This window comes from Rousettus aegyptiacus, unplaced genomic scaffold, assembly GCF_014176215.1.
Source record: "Rousettus aegyptiacus isolate mRouAeg1 unplaced genomic scaffold, mRouAeg1.p scaffold_m13_p_16, whole genome shotgun sequence".
Classification (NCBI taxonomy): Eukaryota; Metazoa; Chordata; class Mammalia; order Chiroptera; family Pteropodidae; genus Rousettus; species Rousettus aegyptiacus.
In genome coordinates this window covers 22,612,004-22,637,896 of record NW_023416291.1, presented here as the reverse complement: position 1 = coordinate 22,637,896, position 25,893 = coordinate 22,612,004, and the positions used below count along the sequence as shown (strand labels likewise).

Below are 25,893 nucleotides of genomic sequence, written 5' to 3'. Positions count from 1 at the left end.
AGATATATAAGTAGATGAATCAAGCCCATTCACATTTATTGATGTCTGCTGTTTGATTTCAATTATCACATTGTTTTTGACATACTTACTATGTGTATTACGTTATATTTACTGTGTTTCATTACATTGTTACTTTGGCATTTTTATTTCCTTGGGTATAAAAATATTTGAATTTTTTCTAGAGATATCTTTATAATACTTTTTTATAAAGGTGGTCATAGCACCTTTGTCCTAACATTCTACAATTTGTTGGGTTTAAGTGATATCTTTGACTTACTTCTACCTGTTACTTAAATGACAGTCAATGAGCTTATTCTTTTTTTATATCTTACTCAAAAAATTCCATTATTTCTGTATTCTGACTTTGTCAGAATACATAATTTCTACACTATATTCTTCCAACCTTGTCTTTACCTTTGTCTTAGTCTGGGATTTACAATCACAATATATTTAGAGCCCTATAATTTTCCCAGTCATCTCCTAATTGGACGAAACTCACCTTTTCACAGATTTCTCAGGAAGCACTCTTGACTACAGCATTACCCGAGTTCTTGTATGTTTAAAAACTTTTCAACAGCTTTGATTCTTAAAGTACAGGTTGACTTAATAAAAAAATCCTTGATTCATACTTTTCTATTTCTCAAAAATGCTCTCCTTATTATCTTTATATCGTTGAGAATTCTAATGATAACCTCATTCTAAGTGACTCTATTTGCCTAGAGGCCCTAGGGATTTTTATCCCCCTCTTTATATTTAAAGTCTAGTGGTTTTATTAGGATATATCTTGGAATCGACCAATCTGTATCCAGTTCCATTCAGACTTTTATTTCTGGAAACTTTTCTTGGATTTATTATTTTCAATATTTGTTCTGTTCCATTATTTTGTTTCTTTTTCATGGACTCCAATCATTTACACATAGCCTCTTATTTGAGTGTCTTCTACATTGATGACTTTCTCTTTGGTCTTTTTGCTTATTATTTTCATGCTTGGCCTTTCATACTTTTCAATGCTTTAAATTTTTAGTTCATTTAGTCTTCCTTGAGTATCTAATAATTTCACCTTTAAGATGACTTTTTTATTCCCTAAATTCCTGAGTTCATTCAACCCTTGTTTTCTACCCTTCCCGTTTGGTTTTTGGTCTATTTCTGTTCCAAGTTTTGTAATTTCTCACTCAAGGTGTTTTTTCACAGCATGTCTGGAAGTTTTGTTGAAAGGTATATATTCCTTTTGGAATGGGTTACAGTTTGCTTCTCTTTACTGTTTCATTAATGGGAGTAATTTTTATCAGCTGAAATATTTTCTCATTTTAATTTTATAGCTTTGTATGGATGCTGTCTGCTGTTTTCCGTTCACTTTGTGCTTCTTAAAAACTTTCGAAATAATTTCAAACTTATAAAAAAGTTTTCAGTCTTTCTTTTTCTTCTATAAGCTTCATAATTTCTGTAAAGGATATAGATCAGTTATTTTGTAGAATGTTCCTCAATTTAAGTTTGCCTGATGCTTCTTCAAAATTAGATTCAGGTTGTGCTTTTTTGTTTGTTTGTTTTTGCAAAAATGCAACACAAGTTATACTGTGTTCTCAGTGGATCATATCAGAAGGCACGTGATATGATATGTCCTATTTGCTAGTGGTGTTAATTGTGCTAGGGTAATTAACACCACTAGTAATGGGATATATTAACCTGGTGATATTTACCAGGTTTCTTATCTGTAAAGTTACTGTTTTCCCCTTTGCAACTAGTCAGTATTTTATGGAAAAATACTTTGAGTATAATATATGCTTTTATTCACAAACTTTCTCTTGCTAGGTTTTAAACATTCACTTAAGGTAACTGCCTAGATTATTACTATGATGACTGCCAAATAGTGACTTTCTAATTTCGTCATTCTTTCTACATTTCATTGTCGACAACCTGTGCTAAGGAGAAGCTTTCCCTTTTCCTTTCATTGACTTAACTGAGTAAATAATATGTATAATACATACTCCTAATCCTTGGGAGATATCTTTGAAGTACTAGGTGGAAGGTCATGATGCCTACAGCTTACGCTCAAGTGTTTCAACAAAATAACACACACACTCAAGAGCATTAAGTCAAAGGTTAAAAATGTTAAAAATTATTCAGTCTAGGTAAACAATAAATGAGAAATCATTGTACTATTTTGCAACATTTTTTGTGGATCTGAATTTTTCAAAATACAAGGTATATGTGTGTGTGTGTGTGTGTGTGTGTGTGTGTGTGTAAGTTTTAACTGAAACACTGCAAAAATCACAAATATTTGAAAAAAAAATAAAGTCAGCCTACAGATTTAATTTACCAGCATTTGAATATATTCACATTTTATTACCATTGTCTATAGAAACTGAACACTAGCATCTATGCAACAGTCATCGGAGGCAGAGGGAGAACACCACCCATAAATCTTGCGAACTAAGAAAACAGTACCATGTTCGAAAAGGTTGTTTCTTGATTTGGTAAACCAAGCGTGACAAAACAACCAACTCAAGAAAAATGATTCCAGTTTTAGGACATAACTGAACTTATCATTTAGGGAACATCACAAATAATATTAAAAATGTTAAACAGATCTACAAAAGTTTAGTATTTTTCCCAAAGATTATAGACAGGTTCACAATATAGAAACCTGTACATTACAGCACTCTGAGCAAAGCATATATTATAGACACATTTGCCATATGGTGCAATTTTATTGTGTACATGAATAATAATAGTGCACTTAATTCCAGGAGTCACATTCAAATATATCAAGAGTACAATTCAAATACCCGCTATTGAAGAAATACATATTCTTTTTCTTAAGTAACTAAGTTGTGCAAGTACATTTTTAGGCTAGGTGGTAATAGAGCTATAAGTATTCTAAACAACAGAACTCAGGGTGTATTTGTATAGAATAATCCATCTCTCCAAAGATATGTGCATTTTCAAAGTGAAACAAATATCTTGGGCAGACAGACACAGGCAGTGTTCTGTAACTTGTTTTAATTACAAATCACAAATACAGCTAATCTGTATACTCACAGATGGTTTAAAGAAAGACTCTAAAAGTCAGTAAGCTCTCATCAGAAATTATTATTCAGGGCAAAGTATTGTCTACTGTGAGCTTATCTTTCAGTAAATTAAACACAAACTACAGTTCCACAGTGTAGTTCAAAAACAGGACATTGGATTACTTAGAGGGAATTTAGATAACAAGTTCAGACTTTCTAAAATCTAGTTATACAGTTTCAGAGGGTCTCCACTGGGCTGTTGGTTTAAAGGAAGATGCTGTGGACACTAGATTATAAAGACTGAGTGAATGTAAAAGTACTTTTGTTCAATAAAACAAAAATTAGAAAACTGATATTGTAAGAAAATTAGCATTTCATATCATCTGAGAATAAATAATAAATGGAGAAATCAGTCTTTTAATGTTTTTGGTTAAGATGGTAAATTACATAAAAATACTATCTGGTAATAACTTAGAATCAACTCTGGAGGGGAAAAAACCTGACATGTTAAAGAATAAGAACTAACTAATCTACGTTGTCTTGAGGTATAACATAAACCTGTATAAGATGTACGGAATGACTTCATTCTCTGGTAAATTTCAAAGCTGCCAGAACAGGGAATCAACTATTCTAAAAATAGCCTTTTAAAAAAAAAAAAAAATTATTTATTTTTTTTAGTCTAGGAAATAATTTTCTGGTAAAGATTGCTCATAATACTCTCAATACAGTTTTCATTCATTAAATTTGGATATGGGTAAATACCCAAACTTTTGCCTCAGTTTAAGGTATGATAATAAGTGAACTTGATGCCCTCATTAAGACTTATAGTTAAAATAGCTAATCCTGAAACCAGACTGACTACAAAAGTTACATCTTTAACCAGATTTTTAAAAATGCAGCAAAACATTCTTATTTTTCACTGCATGAGACAACTACTGGGCAAATCTTTTCCATGATACTGAGTTTTTAATTTAACATAAATACTAACTGAATCAAAGACTAAAATCTCACTAATTTTCATCCTTTAAAATGAAAAGTAATGGCATATCACTTCTGTAAATCAGGTTTCAGAGTTCAAAGAAAAGTTTTTAAATTCCCCAAATGGTATCTGAATGAGTATCTAGTGTCTTCCAAAGTTTTCTCCAAAATCTTGGGGAAAGCAGGATTTAAAATCTTGCTTCAACAGCCTAATTTTCCTTAGAAATAAAACACATGTATAGATTGTTTTAAACCTATTAGATTTTACAATTCCTGCTTGTTTTCTTCCATTTAATAAAATTGAAATGGAAAATTTTGACCAAATAATTACCTAAGTATTACCACCTAGGAAATTTCAGCATTTTTATATTATCAACCATGTTCTTTGGATTAAAAAAAATAATTTAAATCTAAAGATCTATATATTGCCGATAGAGGACTGTAGCAATCCTTTATATTTTTAAAATATTCTTTGTGGGGCATACTTTTTGCATTCCAAAAATATAAACCAGTGTTCACTGCAAATGAATACTTGGAAGATGCCTAATATACAAGAACTTGAGTGTATCTCACTTGATTATTATTAGCTCCTATGGGGCAATTTGCTTGCTCACTAATTCTGCCACTATTCTTTTCATTAAAGTTTTTATAGCCACATTTATCAAAGACAATTCTCCAAATTTAATGTTTAACAAGTACCTTCTTACTAGTATATCTATTGCATGTAGTCTTCTCATCCAAGGGATGGGTAACTTAATAGTATTACTGAAAACCCTCTTCAAGTTATACTGATGAAGCACTTGTTTTTGACAGAGTTTTCGAGTTGACGCCTTTGAAAGTGCATTGATACCAAAGTTTGTTTTTACAAATTATAATCAGAACTGTGGTTTGGACAATCCCTAATTATAAATTAATAATAAAATGCAAACTTGTCCGAACAGCTTAAGATTGCTGTCTCAATAAGAGAAATAAAAAGAAACTGAAACACTATGTTATTATACTCTGGTCAGCACATAAACTGTTAATCAGGAAGACAGGTATAAATGACGGCATACCATTTCTCTGTGACCAAACCTGACAAGATCTCCCTCCAAAGTTTCCACCCACAGAAGCCCTATGGCCAATCAATATGACCAGTGGGAAGTCACTTTTAAAGAATCACTAAAACAAAAAATCTCTATATGGTTTTCCTTATGGGTCCATTAACTGAGAAGAAAAAGGCTCCTTCTTCATATCTAGTCTTGAGACAAAATTAGAAAACAAAAAAGTCAGCTGTGTGAAATAAATGCACCAAGCAATTTAGAGGGGCCATAAAAAAGCTAGGGTGTTTCCTTTTTTAAAAAATATATAGAATTTCACATAATACAGAGATATCTATAGCAAGAAAGTACATCTCCTTTGCTCCTTGCCTTAGCCTTTTGGTGAGGGCTTTAAATGCCCTGAGATTCATAACTATAGCCAAGAAAATAAGTCGAGAATAAAACTGAGCTTCGAGGAAAAGGCAGGCAAATCTACCAAAAGAGAGTTCTGAATATGAATTGTCCAGCCTTTTGGTACAGGTCTCAGGAAACAGAAAAGAGATGAAACTCGGGCAACGAGAATTTGCCACTTTCTAAGGCTTCTGAATGTGGCCACAGATTTTGATAGAGTCAATTTTTTTAAAATTACATTTTTAGCTCAATACATAGCTCTAAAAGCAGGGTGCAGTTTAGGTGTCTTTTACACTGAAATGGTTATATACAGATGGGGTAGAAATGGTATTAATGATTACTCTTCAACTATCATTTTAAAGGATAAATAAAATTGATAGTGTTTGTTAAAATGAGGAGTGCCACAAAACAGAAACGTATGTGGAAAGCACTGGGCTGCAAACTTTCAGAGCGGTGGCATAAACTAGCATAGCACTAATATAGTCATCACTGCTTCTACAACACTGAAACAGTTCAAATCTGTTTCTGAAGTTTAAAACATAGCTGCATCATGTTCATAAACTTTCACCTCCACTTAAATTATATTTGCCTAACATATAATGGACAAATCAGCAGAATCAAGATGAATTTTCAAAAGGCTGAAGGCGACATGAAAGCTGTAACCTTAGTATTAGTAAACTCTTAGAATACTTAATAAAACACAATAAAATATACACATACATACATAAACCAGTGCAATAAGAACTTCAGACAAGGGCAGTGCATCTCTGGTTCAAGGAAACCATATTTGTAGCTTAGTTATAACAAATTAACATTATAAATGATGATTTAATGTTACATCCAGCATCTGATACACATTTAATATGTAATGGTCAAAAAACCTGAAAGACCAATTCAACAGTAACAACATCACATCAGTAACAAATTCCTACCACGTTTCTATATTGCACATATTTTTAGTGTCTACTGTTAAAATAAATTTACTTCTTAATGTAAATATCAGAGGACTATACCTGTTGCCCTTGTAAAAATAATTCACCTTGAATAACTACTCAGAATTTCTTGTCAAACCAGAGTGAGAATAAATTCGGCTTGGTAGTCCAAAACTATTTTAAAGAGAATGGCACAGGTATTGGCAACGGCATGTTAAACATAAAATTCTTGGTTTATCCACGACTTCAGTTTTGAAAAATATTTTTATATTCAAAGTGTTTAAACATCTGATCCTTTTTTAAACTGACAAATATTCCCAAAAGAGATTAATCATATCCTTGACTGGTCTGGAGCACTGTTTGGAAAGTGGATACAAAGAAAAACTTATAATGAAATGGCATATAACACAAAATGGCATTACATAAGTCACCTGATTCACCTAAAATAAAATGACTAGCACCTCCTTCCTGCTCCCAAAGTGAAGAGGCCTAACTGGCCCCATGAAACATGAGTAATTATAATAAGTTTTGTTCATAAAATATTGAGAAATCCATTACATTAGAGGGTTCTCACATCTAAGCCTTAGGATCAAGGCTACTGTGTAAAAGTGAGCTGAAGGGCCAAAGGAGAGGTGGGATGTGGGTGCGAGAGTGTCCTTACATGGTGCGGGGGTATCTTTCAGGGACTCTCCTGGATCCCATCTTCAGTTTCCAGTTCTGCCAACTGCCTCCGAAGGATATTTACTTTTGCTTGTAATTCCTTATTATAGTCAATGATGTTAACCATTTCTTCATATGCTTCATCCAAATACTTGGAGGATCTGTTCCAACGTAGGAAAATACCTATTGAATCCAGGAAAGGAAAACAGAAGGGAGAAAAACATACAATGGATTAACATTAACATTGTGGATAGTATGTAATTCCATGTGTTAATTTTTTCTTATTTTTTTCACAATTCAAATCTGTGTTTTATTATACCCTAAAATATACAGGAATCTTGAGGTAAGGGGTAAAATTAAGTACAGTATTTAAGAAGTCACTATTTCTATGTCTGTGTGCTCATTAATACTTCAAAACCCCCACAAAATTATGAAATAGGTCAAAATAGTGTTCTTCGATATATTCAAGAAAACAAGCTGATAATTTACAATGCCATAAACTTTCCAGTTTATTTAAAAGCCTAAACTTCAGTGCTCTCTCTCCCTCTCTGTTCCTTAAGAGGCAGTCTTCCAATTAAGCAGGCAATTGCTGCTTTCCCTAAATAAGAATTATCATTTTATTCAGGACTAGAAGGAGACATTTTTTCCTCTACATGGAGACCCTATGTTATCATCCCCAAATAATGTCTTAAAGATATGCAAGTGAGGTACAAAAACTTTCAAGGCTGCAGCATGTCAGTAGCTGGCCAGTTCACAAAAGTTTTATGATTCGTTAAAACATGATCCATAAACTAAATTGCCATGGGCCCTTACAGAATCTTTCTATATATGTCCAAATCCTACTCCCTCCCTAACATAGAGGGAAAATAGAAACATAGCTTAAAGACTAACTGACCTGTGTTGATTTTTTTTTTCTATGAGAAAAACAAAAGCCTATTTTTAAAATCCTGCCCTTTAATACAGGAATTACTTAATAGTAAAAGTTAACTATGATGAGAGACATTTCAAAGCTAAATAGTCTCATTATACCTACCGTGAGATTTTACCTAACATCAAATTTCTTTTACTTCTAAGTTGAGGAAGCAGTAAACACATATGGAAAATTCCATTCTTAATAGAGTGGTAGGAATCTATTCATGTAACAACGAAGTTTCCTTCTATCACTGAATCCCTATACTCTCAATGAGGCTTGATAAAAACTAGTTAAATCATCCTTCAGCCACCCAACTCCCGAATTTGGCTTTTCTCCCAAGTAGTCTCTTATTTCAGTTATGAAGCATGACGGTGGCTTTTAGATAAACTGTCCCAGATGTCCCAAACAAGATGTGTAGCTGTAGTCTCTCATTTAAGAGATCACTTATCTCGCACCTGTGACTGTCTACAACAATCAAGAAGGTAAGCAATGAGAAGTTCTGAGCAGCCAAAAATTCCCAAAGCACTAACACTTAGACTCAGACAAACTTGACACTACCTGAGGCCATTTTCCCACAACTTGACTAGGGGACACCTTGACAGCTGAGATTAGAAGTATAAACTGAAGAGGAAGGAAGCGGCTAATGACAGATACAACAAAAGGAACACGATGTGAGCACTGACATCCAGAGAAGTGACAGAAAGAGACTTGGCCTCGAGCAGAGAAAGCAAAGCGATCTGAGACCCTTTCACATATAAAGAGCAAATAGTTTTCCACACATGAATTGTCCTGCAGCGTATAACATATCAGAACATGGTATAATAACTGACATTTACGGTTATTCAGGTCAATTTAGCAAACAGCTACCATTCCTGTGTGGATGCTTTATGCCATTTAATATAAAGATGAATAAAGAACCACTTACTACCTTCAAAATGATTAAAAAGAAATTAAATGGTATTTTACAGTCTTTCTTTACTGAATAGCTAATATATTTTTGGTAGATTTGGCTATTTTTTTTAAAAAAACAAGTTATTTAAGTATTTAAGGAGATAAGCTTCAAGAGTCTGAAAACTAAATGTAGGTAAAACACCTCCTTTGGAACAGATTTAGAAATTAAGCATAGATTGTTGTTCCACATGAACAAAGGGATATCTACATTACTGCACTGATGGATGGCATTTGTGTACATTTATAGACTCTATCAAGGCTAGCTCATTGACTCTTCAGTAGCGTTTAACAAAAGAAACCATCCTGATGACTGCTTAATGAACAGAAACCATCTCCTAGGAGCTTACGATTTATTCCTGTCCTAACTACCTACCAACTTTCTTACACAAAAAGTAATGTACTTTCCCTCACACCCATTAGGATTGGCCACTACCAAAGGGGGAAAATAACCAACCAGAAAATAAGAGGTGTTGGCGAGGATGTAAAGAAATTGGAACCCTTGTGCACTGGTGGTAGGAATATAAAAAGGTGCAACCATTATAGAATACAGGATGAAGGTTCCTCAAAAAATTAAACATAGAATTATCATATGTTCCAGCAATTCCACTTCTGAGTACATACTCCAAAAAGGTCTCAAAAGTAGGGTCTTGAAGAGATATGCCAAAACGTGGAAGCAATCCAAATGTATATTGACAAATGCATGGATGAACCAAACATATTCAACCTTAAAAAGGAAATCCTGTCACATGCAACAATACAGATGAAACTTGAGTACATTATGCTGGAGAAAGAAGCCAGTCATGAAAAGACAAACACTGTATGAGTCCATGCACAGGAGGTAACTAGAGGAGACCAACTCAGAGTGACAGGAAGCAGATGTTGGTTGCCAGGGGCTGGAGACTGGGGCAATTGGAAGTTGATGTTTAATGAATGTGGAGTTTCAGATCTACAAGTTCTGGAGACCTGTTCACAATAATGTGACTATACATAACACTATTGAACTGCACACTTAAAAATGTTAACTTGGTAAATTTTGTTTTTTTTAATCACAATAAATCAAAAGTAATGTACCATATTATCTAGGGAAAATATCTAATATAAAGAGCAGTACTCATTAAATAATCACTGTTAATTTCTCAAATGGAGACTGAAAAATAAGTGTGACTAGATAATTGATATGAAAGAGAGAACCATGCCCAATTGAGAAAAGAATAATTACACAGAGGTCTGAGGTCAGGTCCACCCCCTCATCTTCAAATATCAACAACATGCACTGAAAGGCAGTTGGCAGGGCATCCTTGACTAATGACAAAAAGTTTGCAAGGGACGCCCGGCTTACCTTCCCAGAGCTGAAGACTCTGTGGAGCAACCGAAGGCCAGATGACAAGATTGTTGGCTTCAAAGAGAGGGTTGGTGAATTTACTCAGTTCACTGGGCCGGTTGACCCAAGACCACAGAGACATCGTTTTCTGCTGCAGCTTCAACTTACATCTAACCAAGAAAGCGAATTGCCATTAAAGCAGTTAGTTTATAATGACTACTATTAAATACTCCTCTTAATGGGAACACTTCTCTGTATGTTAGAAGACATAACATAAGACTTTTGGTAGAAGAATAAAATGTTGTAAAAAATACTTATCCGAACATTCAGTCAGCATTATAACTCTCAAAAACAATAAAACAAAGATAATTTTATAGGCTTTCAAGGCTAGCAAGACGGAAACAACCAGAATCTGGTCATGTCTGGTTTGGTGTTGAATATTAACCCAGAGAATGTTACTATATGCAAGTCTTTTACTGTGTCTGGGATTGCATTTTAATTGAAAATCGCTAAATAGATTAAAAATAAATATGTACCTTGCTACAGATTTAATCTACATTCATAGACAATAAATAGTCTTCATAATAATCCTGAAATTCTGTAATATTTTACCATGGAATAAACTGTTAAGGATGGAAACTGAACTGGCACATTATAGAAAAAATAAAGGTTAACGAGGGAAGATAATTTGTAGTAAACCTGACATTAACCCAAAAGATAATTAAATTTAGTTTTCACAAGATCCTGTTTAAGTTTTACTATAAAATTGGTTTTGTCAGAAACAACTCGATTACTTATTTATAAACTTCATGCAAGTTAATTATTTGCATATAATTATGCTAACAATAAAAAGAATCCACATAATCACAGAACCCATGAGGTACTAGAATTGCTGTCTCCAGGAACCAGTCATGGCGAGGATAGGAAACCATTGCACCCACTGCTCCCTCCAGCCCCCACCCGCCGAGCCCATGGCAGGCCAATTTCTGAACGTTTTCCAGCTGAGTCCGCCCCAACACAGCCTCAGAATCCTTCTCAATCAGCACTACTGGTAGGTTCTACCAAATGGGAATCAGGATGTGAGATAAAATCTATTTGTGATCCCTTTATTTAATGTAGTTCAGGGGGATATTAATAGGTATAACACCAAGAAAAGAAGTCCACAGTCCAACATATTATTTAAATGCTGAATTAAAGTTATATACACTGCTCTAATAGAGAAAGGTCAGAATAGGAGTAAGAAGACCTGTACCACAGCCCCACTTTTGGTGACCAGCTGGCTCTGTGTCCCTGGACAACGCATTTAACTTATTTAGATAATACCTTCCTCATCTATACAATTGGATGGTGAAGTTGGAACATATGTTAAAGCTTCTTCCACATGTAAGATATGGACTAATTTTAATCAACTAGAGCAAAGTCTTAAGATATGCTCTCGCCTAGCATGTGATAGGCTCATAATAAGAATCTACTTCATGTAATTTATACCCACTGTACCGTCTACCATCTTATAAATAACATTAACGAAGAACGAAATCCTGGTCTCTTTTAGGAAGTGACCAAAACAACTTAAAATGAAATGGCCTCCATGTGAGCAGTGTACCCACCTTTCACTTTCATTGTTGCCCAGAAATGTTCCAAACTGTGAGGCATAAGTGTGCTCAAAGAGCATGATGAGGAAATTCTCATTAAATTCAAAAGAACAAGGGAACTGACGAAGAATCTGCCACACGCAGTCCAAGAAGAGAAGAAATACAGGTGACTCCCACTTCTGCTTGCTATTACAATAGGCTGACTGTGCACAGCGCTGTTGGAATGGGTGACCAGCCTAAGAGGAAAGATGGAAATGAGATCGTCATAACCTAGTGAGATCACATTAAGCACATTCTATTAACGTTACTTCACATGGGTGCAATGAAGGTCTTATTAAATGGAAACATCATATCATTTGGGTGGCTGCTATTTAGATTAATAATATCTTGGTTTAAAACAATTTCCAAATACGTAATGAGGCTGTACAGTTAAGACATAACCATGAGAACTACACTTGTCCTTAAAATATCAAATGAAATAATAATGAATTTCAGTAATGATACATTTATAAAATAAATCTTTCTAGGTCTGTGTAATTTGGAGCAAAGTCAAAAACATTAGCTCTTCAGATACAACCCAAAAGACAGCTGTCAGCTTCCCTATGTCCAAAGCATTGTAAGCTACATAAGCCTCACCACTAAAAGGAGACAAGTATCGGGCTCTCACAGACAAACTGTATAAGGTCACTCTTGATATTAAATCTTTAATTACATATGGGAAAAAGTTGCTGTCCTGAAGAGATCTTTATGAATACTGTTATGTTAGAGATAAAGCTGTCCTTAGTTTCTCTCTTCTCCCAGAAAGAACTGTAAGAGTCTGCCATCTACTGACCACAGAAAATTTAAGTATTATTTGGCTCTCTGGCCCAGCCAGAACCTGAGTAACTGACCTTATCCCAAATCACACCCTTCTAGGTATTCCACAGACCTGCTTTATCTTTGAGTCTTTATACCATGATATGTGACAAAGATATTGCCATGACCATTTCTCACTGGTTAATGGAATTTTGCTACCTGCTAAAATGATAATATATAAGTAAGTACATTTGTTTGTTTGCTAGGTATTATGAGGTATGTAGCTAAATATATTTTCACCAAATATTTAGGATGGTTTGACTTAAACAGAGATAAAGGTCAAATGTCAAACAGGGTAGACATGGTACACATACAGCATTAGCACAAAATACTTCCACTTTCAAGATATATCTAAACATTTGTTTTCAATCACAATTGTTTACTAAGTTACACAGTATATACGCATTCACAAATTAATCTCTGACTGGGATGATTTCGACTTAAGAGACTTTTATTTTAGTTGTCATTTAACATTGTATGACAGCACTGTATTGTGTCCTACAGATAAACAGATGAATTGGGCAAAGTTCCCTGATCTCAAAGAAGTCATTTTATTTGGGTTTAATTCAGGAAATAAACCACAAAGAAAATGAACCAATTTTATTTGTTAAAGAGGTCAAGGTCCCAAAGACTTCAATGAAAGCAGGGGCATTTAGCTGGATGGTAAAGGATGAGAAGGATTTCATCTGGCTAAGGAACAGGGTAGGATGGAGCCAGACAAGAGCAAAAGGCAGAAATTCTTAAAAAGCAAGGCGTTGTAATTACAAATGCCTGTTCTCCCCCTCCCTTGTTTATGTATTTTATTTCTAATAAGACTAAGCTCTGAAAGACAAGATAATTTTTTATATTGTTTGTATTTCCCCTATAGGTAACAAAATCCAACTAATAAGAATTTAAGAGTATGAACTGCCAAATAAGCAGTATGGCAAAGAGAGATACAGAAATTGAGAGGCAGTAAAGATTACTTTACAAACATTTACTGAGAGGAAGATGAATGCATTGTTCTCCAGAAAATTAAACATACAATTTAAACATTTTAATCAATCAAAATTTCATACCTTATGTCCTCTCCTACAAACCAGGATCACAGCATCAATTATTAGCTGTTCCTCTGCACACAAAATAGCTTTTCTCACCTGTAGCCACTCTCTTTCTATCAGGGCCTCAAAACCACGGATGGTCCTGCTTCTTGGTTCCAAGATGATCTGGGCCAGGGAGGTAACCTGAAGTGTGGAATCAGTACCTTCTGTTCCATGAATCAGTATGGATGCTCCTTCCCTGATAGGGAAATTCAGAGTACAAATGGGATGCTTCCGACATAGTCAATCGACTCTGTTAATAAATATTTATTGAGTGCAATATTTCAGTCTTATGTATTTTGCTCTATTTAGTAGGGTTTAGAGTCTAAATAAGGCTTATGAAGAGAGCTTCCCTTGGGGGGAAAAAATAAAACTATTTTGAGTCCCAGATTTCACAAGGCAAGAACTCCTTTACATTATAACAAATTTCACAGAACCTTGTAGTTCAAAATTTTCCCCTTTTACAAAGGCAAAAAGCAGCCCTTATCACACACAGTAGGTACTTACTTACCTTTTCCACTTTAATAGTTGATTAAAATCTTTTCTCATCAAACCTAGAAACATACACTTAAAGTTATTTTTTTGTATCTCTCTGACCTTGATTCTACCTTTTTACCATCAGCTGACTATAAGGATGCCTTCATAAACTAATGGATCTGGAAAAGAAGTCCGACATACTTTGAGAAATATAAAAACAGGAAGAAACATAAAAACAAAACGCATAAAATCGTCAATCTAGAAAGTCAGTGACAATGATACCATGATACTTAGGAGGTGTCTGAGACCCCATTATTCTAAAGGGAGTGGGAAGAAACATCGAAAACTAAATTAACTACATCTTCCGTCTTCTTCTACCTCTTATACTGAAATGACAGTGAAGAAAGTTTTGGAAAAGAAAATAAACGCACCACTTTCTCATAAAAATTTTATGCTTACTTACTACTGTTAATTCTTTTCCCGTGTACATATATACTTCACACAGCTATAAGATAATTTATTATTTTCACTTTTATTATAAACACTTCCTTATGTTTCTATATCATCTTTAGAAGTACTGTATTAGTGATTATATAATATCCTATTAAGTAATCAACTACAACTTACTTAATTCCATAGGTGGACTTTTTTGTTACACTGTAGATGATGTACATAGCTTTTGTCTTCCTCTGAATTCTTTGAGAGTCCTTAATTTAAAAAGAAGACTCCCTGATATTCACTTATGGTTAGGTTAACAACCTCATTCTAAGCATGAATTCTAGGCTGAAGGGTATGGACAGATGTTTTAAGGCTTCTGATGTAGAGCGAATGTATAGCTTAGTTATCTGTGGTATATTCTGAATTTAATGCAATAAAAGTCAATTTTAACATTCTGAGTAATTATATTAATCATGTATTAATAGGCTAATATATATCAGAAAAGGGAAACCAAACATGGCAAAATAGACCAAATCCTTCAGCTCTCCTAAGAGTGTAGAAGTCCCTGCTTGTGTGAGGTGGCTAGCCCAAACTAAACAAAAGTAAAAATAATGAATACCATTCTGCACCTAGGTTTGCCTTCACCTGAATCATCTCATTATTATGGCTGAAAACTTAATAGACAACATAGTGATAAGTGTTTATTACAATTCATATTCTAAAAGAAAACAGGAGTCTCTGTACACACCATGTAAGGGGAAATCTTCTAAACTTAAGTTAAAGAGAAACAAAACCCTTAATATTAGCATCTCATTATTCTATATTATTGATTCTCTGCCACAGAATTTGGTCTTTAACTCCCATATTTTATTAGATAAATGAGCTTCGCCTAAAATAAAAAGCAGTGTCAGCCTGGGAATCCTGACACTAAGAGTCTCTGTCCATTCTTGGTTCTGTCACTAATTTACCACATGATCTTAAGCAACCCATTCTGTTATCAATTTCTCACTAACCTTAAAAATATTACATCTATATTTCCCTAATTTGGAAGCATCAGTAAAATTGAATTCTCAAAGAAAAGTGCCATTCAACTATGTGGTGACAATTCTTATACCTACCTATTGTTTCAGTGGGAATCCCCTTCTTAAAAAGGATATGCTAAGCTTCTGCAACAACTTATACTAATCCTTCTGTCTCTGTTCAAGTCTCCTGCCTCAAGTCTCAAGGATTAGCAACCTTCAACTGAGTGAGTAAACTAAATTCACTTTATATACTTCCCATCACTGCTGTTAGGTTTTCTCAACCTGAGATCCTGATATAACTGCACATATCAAGTAGTTTGTAATATCTGAGAGATTATAAAGGATCATTTTATTTTGTAACAAAACTACATGTTTCCTTTCATTGATATTTCAAAAGAAAGGAAACAAGTTTGGCCCTCTGAGAAGAATTAAGAAAAATTCTTTTTCACGGTTTAAGAAAAAGAAAATTGGTAGACCAATAAATTTAGGATTCTGTTAAAAAAATAAGTCCTTTAGTACCTAAAAAACTTGTGTTATCAAAGATGTGTATATGTACATGGTTCACAATTAATTCAACAAATATTATCATGGATTAATCATAATTAAATACCAGAATGCACACAGTTCATCAATAACTGAATGATGCTGATTATCTTATGTAGTAATTGATAAAATGATCTGAACATAAGATACAGAGTAGGTACAAACTTTAACATACAGGCATACCTTATTTTACTGTGTTTCGCTTTATTGCACTTCACACATATTGCATTTTTTACAAATTGAAGGTAAGACCCTCCACCAGCAAAAATATTATGACTCACTGAAGGCTCAGATGATGGTTAGCATTTTTTAGCAATAAAGTATTTTTTAATTAAGATATGTACATTGTTCATTTAGACATAATGCTATTGCACACTTAATAGATTACAGTATAGGTAAACATAACTTTTAAATGCACTGGGAAACCAAAAAATTCGTGTGACTCACTTTATTATGATATTGACTTTATCACATTGGTATGGAACTGAGCCCATAGTTCCTGTAAGGTAGGTGTTAATAGATAAAAATACATCTGGATAAAAGCAAAGTCTGGTTAGTAGTACACATTCTATTCTGGAACGCTGATATGCATTTTACCTGTCGATACACTGAGCTGCTAGACAGGCAGTTGTCAGAATCTCTTTGATGTGAGTCAGCCAGTTTGAGGCCTCCAATTTACCGAGCCATCGGTCCATGTTATGTGTTTGGTCATTACAAGCTTCCACCAGTTTGATTAAGCTCTCCTGAAGAATGTGATATCTTTCAAAAACAAGGAAAAGAAAAATAAAATAGAATGATGAAGGAAGAAACGAACCAAAAACTCAGCTTCCAATATATCCAAGAGCAAAATTAGCTCAAAATACTATAAAAATATTTACCTTGCTATACAGTAACTTGAGGGTTAAATATTGAAAAACCAGTATTTAAATATGATTGCAAAGATGCTTTAAATGCTTGTCATGATAAACTGTTCTTCATCTGAACAGATTAAACTCAGAGCTGAATTATGTGACTGGGTAGAAGGCCAGAGCACTGTATTTTGTGACAGGTCACAAGACAGTAACTCTGACATCTGTAATCCTACTTCCACGGATCCACCTGGGACTATCGGCAGGGGTGCCCAAAGTTAGCTCAGACCCCATTGTTTTATTAGCTCCAACTCTCACCCAGCCACACAGAAGCACTTATAAACCAGTAATTGCAAGCATAAAAAGAGATGATAGAGGTGGAGGAAAAATGGTGTAAGAATAGGAAGGTATGTGAGAAATGAAATCTCTAAAATCTTTTGACTTAGGAAAATATAATTACCCATAGTATATCTGTTCAGTAAGTTTGGTGACCACAAGCAGAGGAGCAGACTTTGTGGTGATGAAATTTCAGAGCTGACTTAGAGTGCTATTTGACTAAACCTCATCTGTGAACATCCAGATTAGTTTTCTGCTTATGCTTATAATGACAGGCTATCCAGTCAATTTTCAACTCTAAGTTAATGTGTAGGTTCATTTGAAAACTTGTGATATTTGAACAGCTAAGGGCTCACCCACTCTAATTAGCTTCCAATAAGAGTCCACCACTGTCACCAGAAACTTTTACCTCTCAATGGACTTATGAATCCGCCTCCACTGGGGATAATGCGCTTCTTGTTCAAAGCCACCTCCTTTAGCTCTAGCTTGCTGAGCTACATTAAGAGATCGGGTATCGATGATGTAGCCACGCTTTCCTGCTCTAAGGGTGGCATTTATCAGCTTCTCATCTTCTTTGCACCGTCTCCCATTTGTGCCAGTCAGTGGCTGACCACTTCGCATAATTACCTAGAAGCACAATACAGTTTTAAAAAGCTGCTTTTGAAAGTTTCTGAAAACAGAAATGAATTAGCTAGATTATTTCAAAAAGAATTATGTGACACTTGGAAATAGATTGGATCCTAAAATAAAGGCACACTTTTGACAATAGTTAATAACTGTCAAACAAAAATAAGTCTTATGCTTTTAAATGATTTTTCTTCATATTGCCTCAAAATTCTTTCGCATAATATAGTTCCTCTTTAAAATCAAATCTTACAATGCATTTAGTCAGCAAATGAATTACCCAGTCGATTTAGCTCTGTAATGAAGATAATAATAATGGCCAATGTGCCGTAAACTTTTGCTTCAACTATGTAAACTTAGGGTTGGCAGGTTTTATCAAGAACTATAAAGAAAAAGGCACCAATGGCAAAATAAATAAAAGGGGGGGGGGGTTGGCTCTATAGTGTAGTGGTGAGCACATCTGCTTTGCACGCAGAAGGTCCTGGGGTTGCGCCCCAGGTGCAGCTACGCGCCATACCCTGGATGCGCCAGGCCCCAGGTGCATGCCGCGAGCTTGTGGAAAGGGACACCCCACCTTCGGATATCCAGTTCTTAAGGGGAAACGGCGACATCCATGGGTCAAGGGTGGAGTAGGTGGTGGGGGGTACTTAAAGAGGGGGAAAAATAAAAATAAATAATAAAAAGTTTATGCGCCATTCTTCTTGTTTTGGGAATCATTTACAGTATCTTGAAAGCTTCCTGTTATGCTTTATTCTCCAGTGGCCCTCTTCCATTCTTCTCAGTATTCCAGGACTTAACTACCTGTCTCCAAAGACCACAAACTATGTATTTTGAAATGTTTACTTTAGAAACTTTTCTCAAGAAATTAATAACTATTATACTGATCTCTTCCCTGGTGACTAATTTAGAGTTATTTTGATTTCGCCTCATAGCATATAGTGTTACCTTGAAATTTATCATGATCCAGAAAAGTCATCCAGAGGATGACAATGGCTGACTCTCAGATGGCGCTTACCATGTAAGTGAACACAATAGTATATTTAACATTAGTTGTTAGAATGCTTTATAATGAACCCTAATAAGAGATATACTACTAAGCAAGCAGGATAGGTGACCTGATGTCCAACTAGCAAATTTTTAGAAATCTTTTTATCTTAAATATCCATATTTGACTTATTACCAAGAGAAAAGGAAATTGGAAGATGGCTGTAATTTATCCACTAATTTACTACTGGTCTCAAAATGAGAAGCAGAGTTTATTGATTGAGAGAAAATAAAGGGAGAGAAACAGATTTAGAAAATATTTAGGAAACAAATACACAGCGAGCACTTGCTTATTCAATTCCTGACTCCTGTGTTTACTTAAGTTGTGACGAATGACATGTGTTGCTCTTCTTAAAAATAAAAGTACCTGCTCCATTTACCTTTCATAGGGAAATCTGGCGAGAATAATTAAAATAAAGTATCTACCATTATTCTGGTCAGAGAATTATTCTGTCGAAGAGTGTTATTTTAAACATCAAATGAACATTAATTCCCTTCATACTCAATCCTGAGGATAAACCTATCTGGGCTTTTCTATGGTTGAGCAGGATCATGGAAAGAATTCAAAGTCATACCCTAATCACAGAAAGCACTCTACTCCTGACTGCCTAAAGTTTAAAAGAAGGAGTCCTAGCAGGAGAGACTAATCACTTCAATGAACAGGTAGACACAAAAAGGGGAAACATTTCTAAGAAAAGATCCTCGAACCAAGTCTTTTCAGTAGATCAAGCACCGTGTTGTACACCTACCATTCCATTTTTTTTGTGGTAATAGCTGAGTACTGGGAAGCGTCCTCCATGTCGAAATGTAGCTACCTTCCGAAGAGCTTCATCATCAATGGATTTGGGCACAATGACAATTGGCGGGTAAGAGAGGCAGACTGAAAATTCCTTATTGACATAGCTCAGCCTCCATTCACTGGTCTGAAAAACACAAATACTTCAAAGCCAAGCAAGTATCTCAATGTCACAAAATAATCTGAAAATTTTTAAAGGACTTTAGAGATCACCTTTCATACAATGAAGAAGCCATCTCAGCAATTTAATAGAATGATACCTCGCCCATACTTAAATACTTCTAGCGAAAAGGAGCTCCATTCTTCAGAGTCAGCTTCCTGTATTGCTAGGTATCCCTACTTCCTAGAAAGTTCTTCCTCATACTGAGCAAAATTAGAAGAAGCTCCACAACTTCCTCTATTGGTTTTTATCATGATTTCAATACAAGTTCCCTATTTCAAATGGCATCCTATCAAATATGTGAAAGACAGTGGTTTTTCCCTTACTCTTCTATTCTCCTAGTTCAATGTATATCTATAAATAAATAGACAGATAAACAAACAAACAAACAAACATATAAATATGACTGTCCAGACCAACATCGTCTCATTCATTCTTTTCGGGGTACTATTTACTTTGTTACTGGTACTTTTAAAGTATACCGACAGGAAGACTATAATACTCCAGATAATGCTGAACCAGAACAGATGAGAATAGAGCTACTCCTTATTTCAAATCCACTGTTCCCTTCTGTTATTTAAAAAAGGAGTAAAATGTAGAAAGATTGGTCACATCCATTATTCTTAAAAGAATAATGGCAATACTAAGAAAGGTTATACTACTCTGTCCCGCTGGTCTGTCTGTGGTAAGTCCCATAGCTTTCAGAATAAGCTTGTCATTTAGTAGGCTAAGTCTCCGCCTCCCTCCTTTTAGTTCCTCAGGAGTGCACTGGCCCTTTCATGTAACTCTGATCAAATTCCCCGTAAAAACCCACTGGGGTTTTAATAAAACTGCATTGGCTTTATAGATAAATTTGGAAACAATCACATCTTTATGATGTTCAGTCTCCCATCTATAAGCATACTGTCTCTCCACTTTTTAAAACTTTCTTAAACTTTTAAATAAAGTTTTATGAATCTCTCAATAAAGGTCTTGCATAGCTTTTCTAAGATATAGTCCTAGGAACCTTAACGTTCTTATTGCATTTTAGTTGTTATGTTTTCAAAATTGTGTTTCATGTAAAGAAATGCTTATAAGCTTGAGTCTTACATTTCCTAAGTACACAAGCACATAATTAACAAATAATAACAATTTTGCTTCTTTCACTTTAATCTTTATACCTTTCATTTTTCCTTCTTGTCTTACTGAGCTGGCTAGGAGTATTTATGGTGGATATCCTGTCTCACTCTTGAACTTATAGGGAATGATAAAAGATTTGCTTTTTGTGTGTTTTTGGTTTTATAATAAATCTTATAAAATTAAATTCTGCTAAGAGCCTTTTATTATGAATAGATGTTCGATTTTATTCGACCCCCCCCCCCCCTTCTAGTTGTTTTATACTTTGTATGTTATTTAGCTTCTCTCTCTCTGGCTAATTTTGTGATCTTCTCTTTGCCAGATTGTTCAATAGTTGGACTCAACACTAAGTAAATATTTCTTTTTTTATTATTCTGCATAGTGTTTATTGAGATACCTTAATTCAAGAGTTCAAGACTTTCACTGATTCTGGAAAATTCTCAATCATTATCTATTTGAATATTGCCTATTTTCCATTTTCTCTATTATCTTCTTCTTGAACTCCCATTTAATAAATATCAGCTCTTTTCCCTTTATCATCATGAATGTATCTAACTTCTCTGCCATTTTTTCCATCTTCCTTGTTTTTTGTTCTGTATTCTGAGTAATTATTTCAGATCTATATCCTAGGATCACTAATTCTCTCTTTAGTTGTTTCTAATCAGTTACTTAACCTTTACATTATTTACTTTTAAATCAACTTTATGGAGATTTTATTATTTACATGAAAAACAAACTAAATCCATTTAGAGTGCACTATTTCATGAGACTTGACAGTTATATACACCTGTGAAACCACCACAATCAAAATAACAAATATTTCAATCATCTCCCACAAAAATCCCTTGTATATTTTTCCAGTCTGTATCCTACATTCATAAGTCATTAATGTGCTTTCATTCACTTTTGGTGTCATATCGAAGGTCATAAAGATTTTTCTCCTGTGTTTTCTTCAAAAAGTTTTATGGTTTTAGCTCTTATGTTTTAGTCTATAATACAGTTGGAGTTAATTTTTGTGGATGGTGTGAAGCAAAGGTCCAGGTTCACCTTTTTTTTTTTTTTTTCTTTACATCTAATCAATGCAATGCCATTTGAAAGGACTTGCATTGAATCTATAAAACAATTTGGAGAGAACTGTCACTTTAATGAGGTTGGCAAACTATAGTACTAAATCCAGCCCACAGACTGTAAATAAAGTTTTATTAAAACACAGCACTAGTCATTAATTGATGTATTATCTATTGCTATTTTATTGCCATAACAGCAGAGTGGAGTAGGTTCAACAGAGACTGCATGACCCAGTAGGCCCCAAATATCTACTATCTTGTTCTTCATGGCCCACTAGTGATCTTAACCATATTGTCTTCTAATCCATGAACATGATATACCTCTCCATTTATTTATTCTTTAAATTTTGTCAGCAATGTTTTGTTTTTCAGTGTATAGATCCTGCATTTCTTTTGCTAAATTTATTCCTAGGTATTTTATTTATCTTCAAATGCTTGTTGCCAATTGCCAATAACTGTATTGTTGTCAATACATTTAGTTTTTGTATACTTATATTGAGCAACCTTGCTAATATTGAGCAACCTTGCTAAAACTGTGTCTTAGTTCTAATTATTGCTTTCTGCTTATTTTTATTTCATTCCTTTCAGTAATTTTGCTTTCTCTAGCTTCTTAAATTGGAGCTTAAGTTAGTATTCACACCTTCTTTTTTAATATAAGCACTTTTTAAATATAAGTTATGTCTTTCCAACCATTGCTTTAGCTATATTCCATAAATTTGATATTTTGCACTTTCATTATTCAAAATATTTTCTAGTTTCCTTTATGTTCTCATCTTTCGTTTTTTGTTGTTGTTTTGTGTGTTATGATTTCATCTTTGATGTATAGAATATTTACAGGTATTTTGTTTAATTCAGAAATAGTCTGCATATTCCTAAATACCTTAGTATTACTGAATTCTAATTTTATTCCTTTATGGTCAGAGATTGTATTCTGTATGGTTTTAATCCTTTTGAGTTGATTCAGATTAATATCCCCACATATGGTCTCTCTTGGGGAACGTACCATATACTCTTGAATATTGTTTACAGAAACTGGGAGTAGCATTCTATAAGTATCAATAGTGTTGTTCAGATCATCTATGTCTCTATCTGTTTTGTTCTTCTGTTTTAGCCTAGTTCTATCACTTGCTGAGGCAGTTTTAGCAGTCTCCTCGTATAATTGTAGAATTGTTTATTTCTTCCTTCATTTCCAAAACTGAACTCAACTCACTCCCTCTCAAACACATTACTCTTTCTGTCTTTCCCACTTTAGTGGTATCATCCTAGTTGCCACCGTCTGTTTCACCTCTCACACGCAATCAATAGGTCACCAACTCCTTTTAATTCTACTTCTTGAATCTTTCTTACTATAACCTCTCCTATTGATCCAATCATCTTCTTTATGCTATTACAGTAGCTGCTTAAGCAGTTTCTCAGCATTTTGCATCAGAATTTATTTTCCGTAACAGAAATATAATCATGTAATTTCTCCTGTGCCTTGTGGACAGTTTTGCCAGCACTTATTTTATTATACTCAATGACTTAGATAACTGTTAGACTTTGAACAAGTAGAAGGAAGGGACCATGCTTTGTTCATCTTAAATTTCCATAATCTACCAGTAGTAAGCTAATACCTTAAATCAAGGCATTAAAGCTGCTCTCATTAAATCTGTAGATTACAAAATTTTGCAGGAAAATATAACAAATTCAAAAATACAAATTGCTTAAATAATTAGCTAAACTGAAAAGGAAATTCCAACTAGGAAAAAAGTATTGAATCTAAGAAAAACTAAGAAGCAAGTAAAGAGAGAGAGAGAGAGAGAGAGAAAAGAAAGAAAGAAAATAACCAAAATGTAGAGAGGATCCCTTAACACATTCTGACTGCCATTTCCACCTAAGAAATAACTACGCTTCCCCTAAGGAAGCTGTTAGGTGGTAGTTATGTGGTACAAGAGAAGAACATCATGCATTTGCAAATGTTTACCATGCAGTTTTTAATGTAATAAAGACACTTAATGTAAATATAAATACAGGTAGTTATCTACAAACTACATAAAAATGTTCTACAACTAAGCATGTAAAATTGCCTTTCCTTTCTCACTTTCTTGCTGTGGACATCTTTGTGCTTTAAATTACAGGGTGCCTCAGGACCTATTTACAGAGGTATGATGTAAAAAGAAAGGATGGGAGAGAAAACCTAGTTCTAGTAACCTAAATTATAAAAAAACAAAAAATTATCCCACAAAAACAAATATATGTTTCTCTAGTGCTGTTTTAGGTACACAATGGGTTAAACAGTTTTTTGGGATGGCTCAGCACCTAACTATTGCATATAAAGTTGTTTCTATGGAAATACTTTTGAAACACCCAACAATTAACTCAAAACATGTCAGAACTCTTTTGATGACTATCTTAATGTTTTATCAATGTCATTTTCAAAATTTTTTAAAGTAACATTTGGAATACAGTAAATCTACAAGAAGAAAAATCACTTGAGCTGCAGCACTGAGAACAAATTATGTAAATCTCTGAATGACAGAGGCTACAGCACTGAAAGCTAAGATACTTCTTTAAGGCATGAATAAGTCAAATGCACCTTATTAATCATCGAAAGGAAATGATTGTTTTCACAAGTAATGTAAGATGTTAAATTATTTCTCATTACCCATAGTTCACTCAAAAGTTACTCACAGCTGAAGAGTAAAGTTCAAATTCTTGCTCAGGAAGAAAGGAATGCCAGCCATCTTCTATCACTTCAAACATGGGCCGGTAAAAGAAAGGGTACATCAGAGTGATGGAGTCCAGGGTAGACAATGCCTAAGGTATAAAAAAAAAATAAAGGAAAAAGGGACATACCACAATTTAAAACACTTTCTAACTGTCAAGTTGGTATTAAACAAATATGACCTAAAGATAAACACTCAATATATTTCTCTAACATTGAATTTGTCACTAATTACAATTATAGCTTATTGAAACTAATTTCCATGCTTTCAGCATCTAACAAGATATCTGGCACATAATATACACTCAATTAGCATAATACCCTTGAGGTTCATCCATGTTGTCACAAATGGCAGGATTGCTTTCTTTCTTAAGGCTGAATAAAATATAATAGATATAGATAATGTCTCATATTTTCTTTATCCATTCATTCATTGACACTTGGGTTGACTATTATGGATGATGCTGCAATTAACATGGGAGTACGGATGTCTCTCTGAGATAATGATTTTGTTTACTTTGACTATATACCCAGAAGTGGGATTGCTGGATAAAATGGTAGTTTGATTTTTAATTTCTTGAGGAATCTCCATACTGTTGTCCACTGTGGCTGATACAACCACTGCTTTAAATGCAAGTCAGCAACCACTTTGGCAGGCAATAAGCATTAATACTTTGACTCGAGTGCTTTTATATTACTAGAGATAGGATTTTTCCTTTAAACACATAAATGCTGTAAGAACTAAAAACATTTCAACCCCCAAAGGCAGTTGAAACTATACAGACAAAAGCTTCCTCAGACTTCCTGCTATAATTATGAAAACTGAGCACTTGCCAGTTATTCTTCCAATGGGATTCTATGTGTGGCAGAATATATTTGGGTATACAGACTCTTGATTATAAAGAATAGTTCAACTGTTCTACACATGAATTTTACTTATTACTCCCAAATTATGTCAAGATGTATGGAGAGAAGGGGACTTGGATGCCAAAAAAAGAC

At 34.2% G+C, this 25,893-nt stretch overlaps 1 protein-coding gene across 1 annotated transcript in view; it reads right to left on the bottom strand.

Annotated features, from left to right (window-relative positions):
* Positions 1-2,307: 2,307 nt before the first annotated feature.
* The window catches only part of MTMR9 (myotubularin related protein 9), a 31,770-nt gene continuing 8,184 nt past the window's right edge, over positions 2,308-25,893 (bottom strand). The window contains exons 3-10 of the mRNA XM_016160913.2: positions 24,861-24,986; positions 19,801-19,974; positions 17,793-18,010; positions 16,797-16,958; positions 13,777-13,918; positions 11,801-12,021; positions 10,212-10,363; positions 2,308-7,191 (exon numbers count right to left, since the gene is read on the bottom strand). Of these exons, the coding sequence (XP_016016399.1) occupies positions 7,028-7,191; positions 10,212-10,363; positions 11,801-12,021; positions 13,777-13,918; positions 16,797-16,958; positions 17,793-18,010; positions 19,801-19,974; positions 24,861-24,986 (1,359 nt within the window). The 3' untranslated portion in view covers positions 2,308-7,027. The remainder of the gene's footprint in view (positions 7,192-10,211; positions 10,364-11,800; positions 12,022-13,776; positions 13,919-16,796; positions 16,959-17,792; positions 18,011-19,800; positions 19,975-24,860; positions 24,987-25,893) is intronic.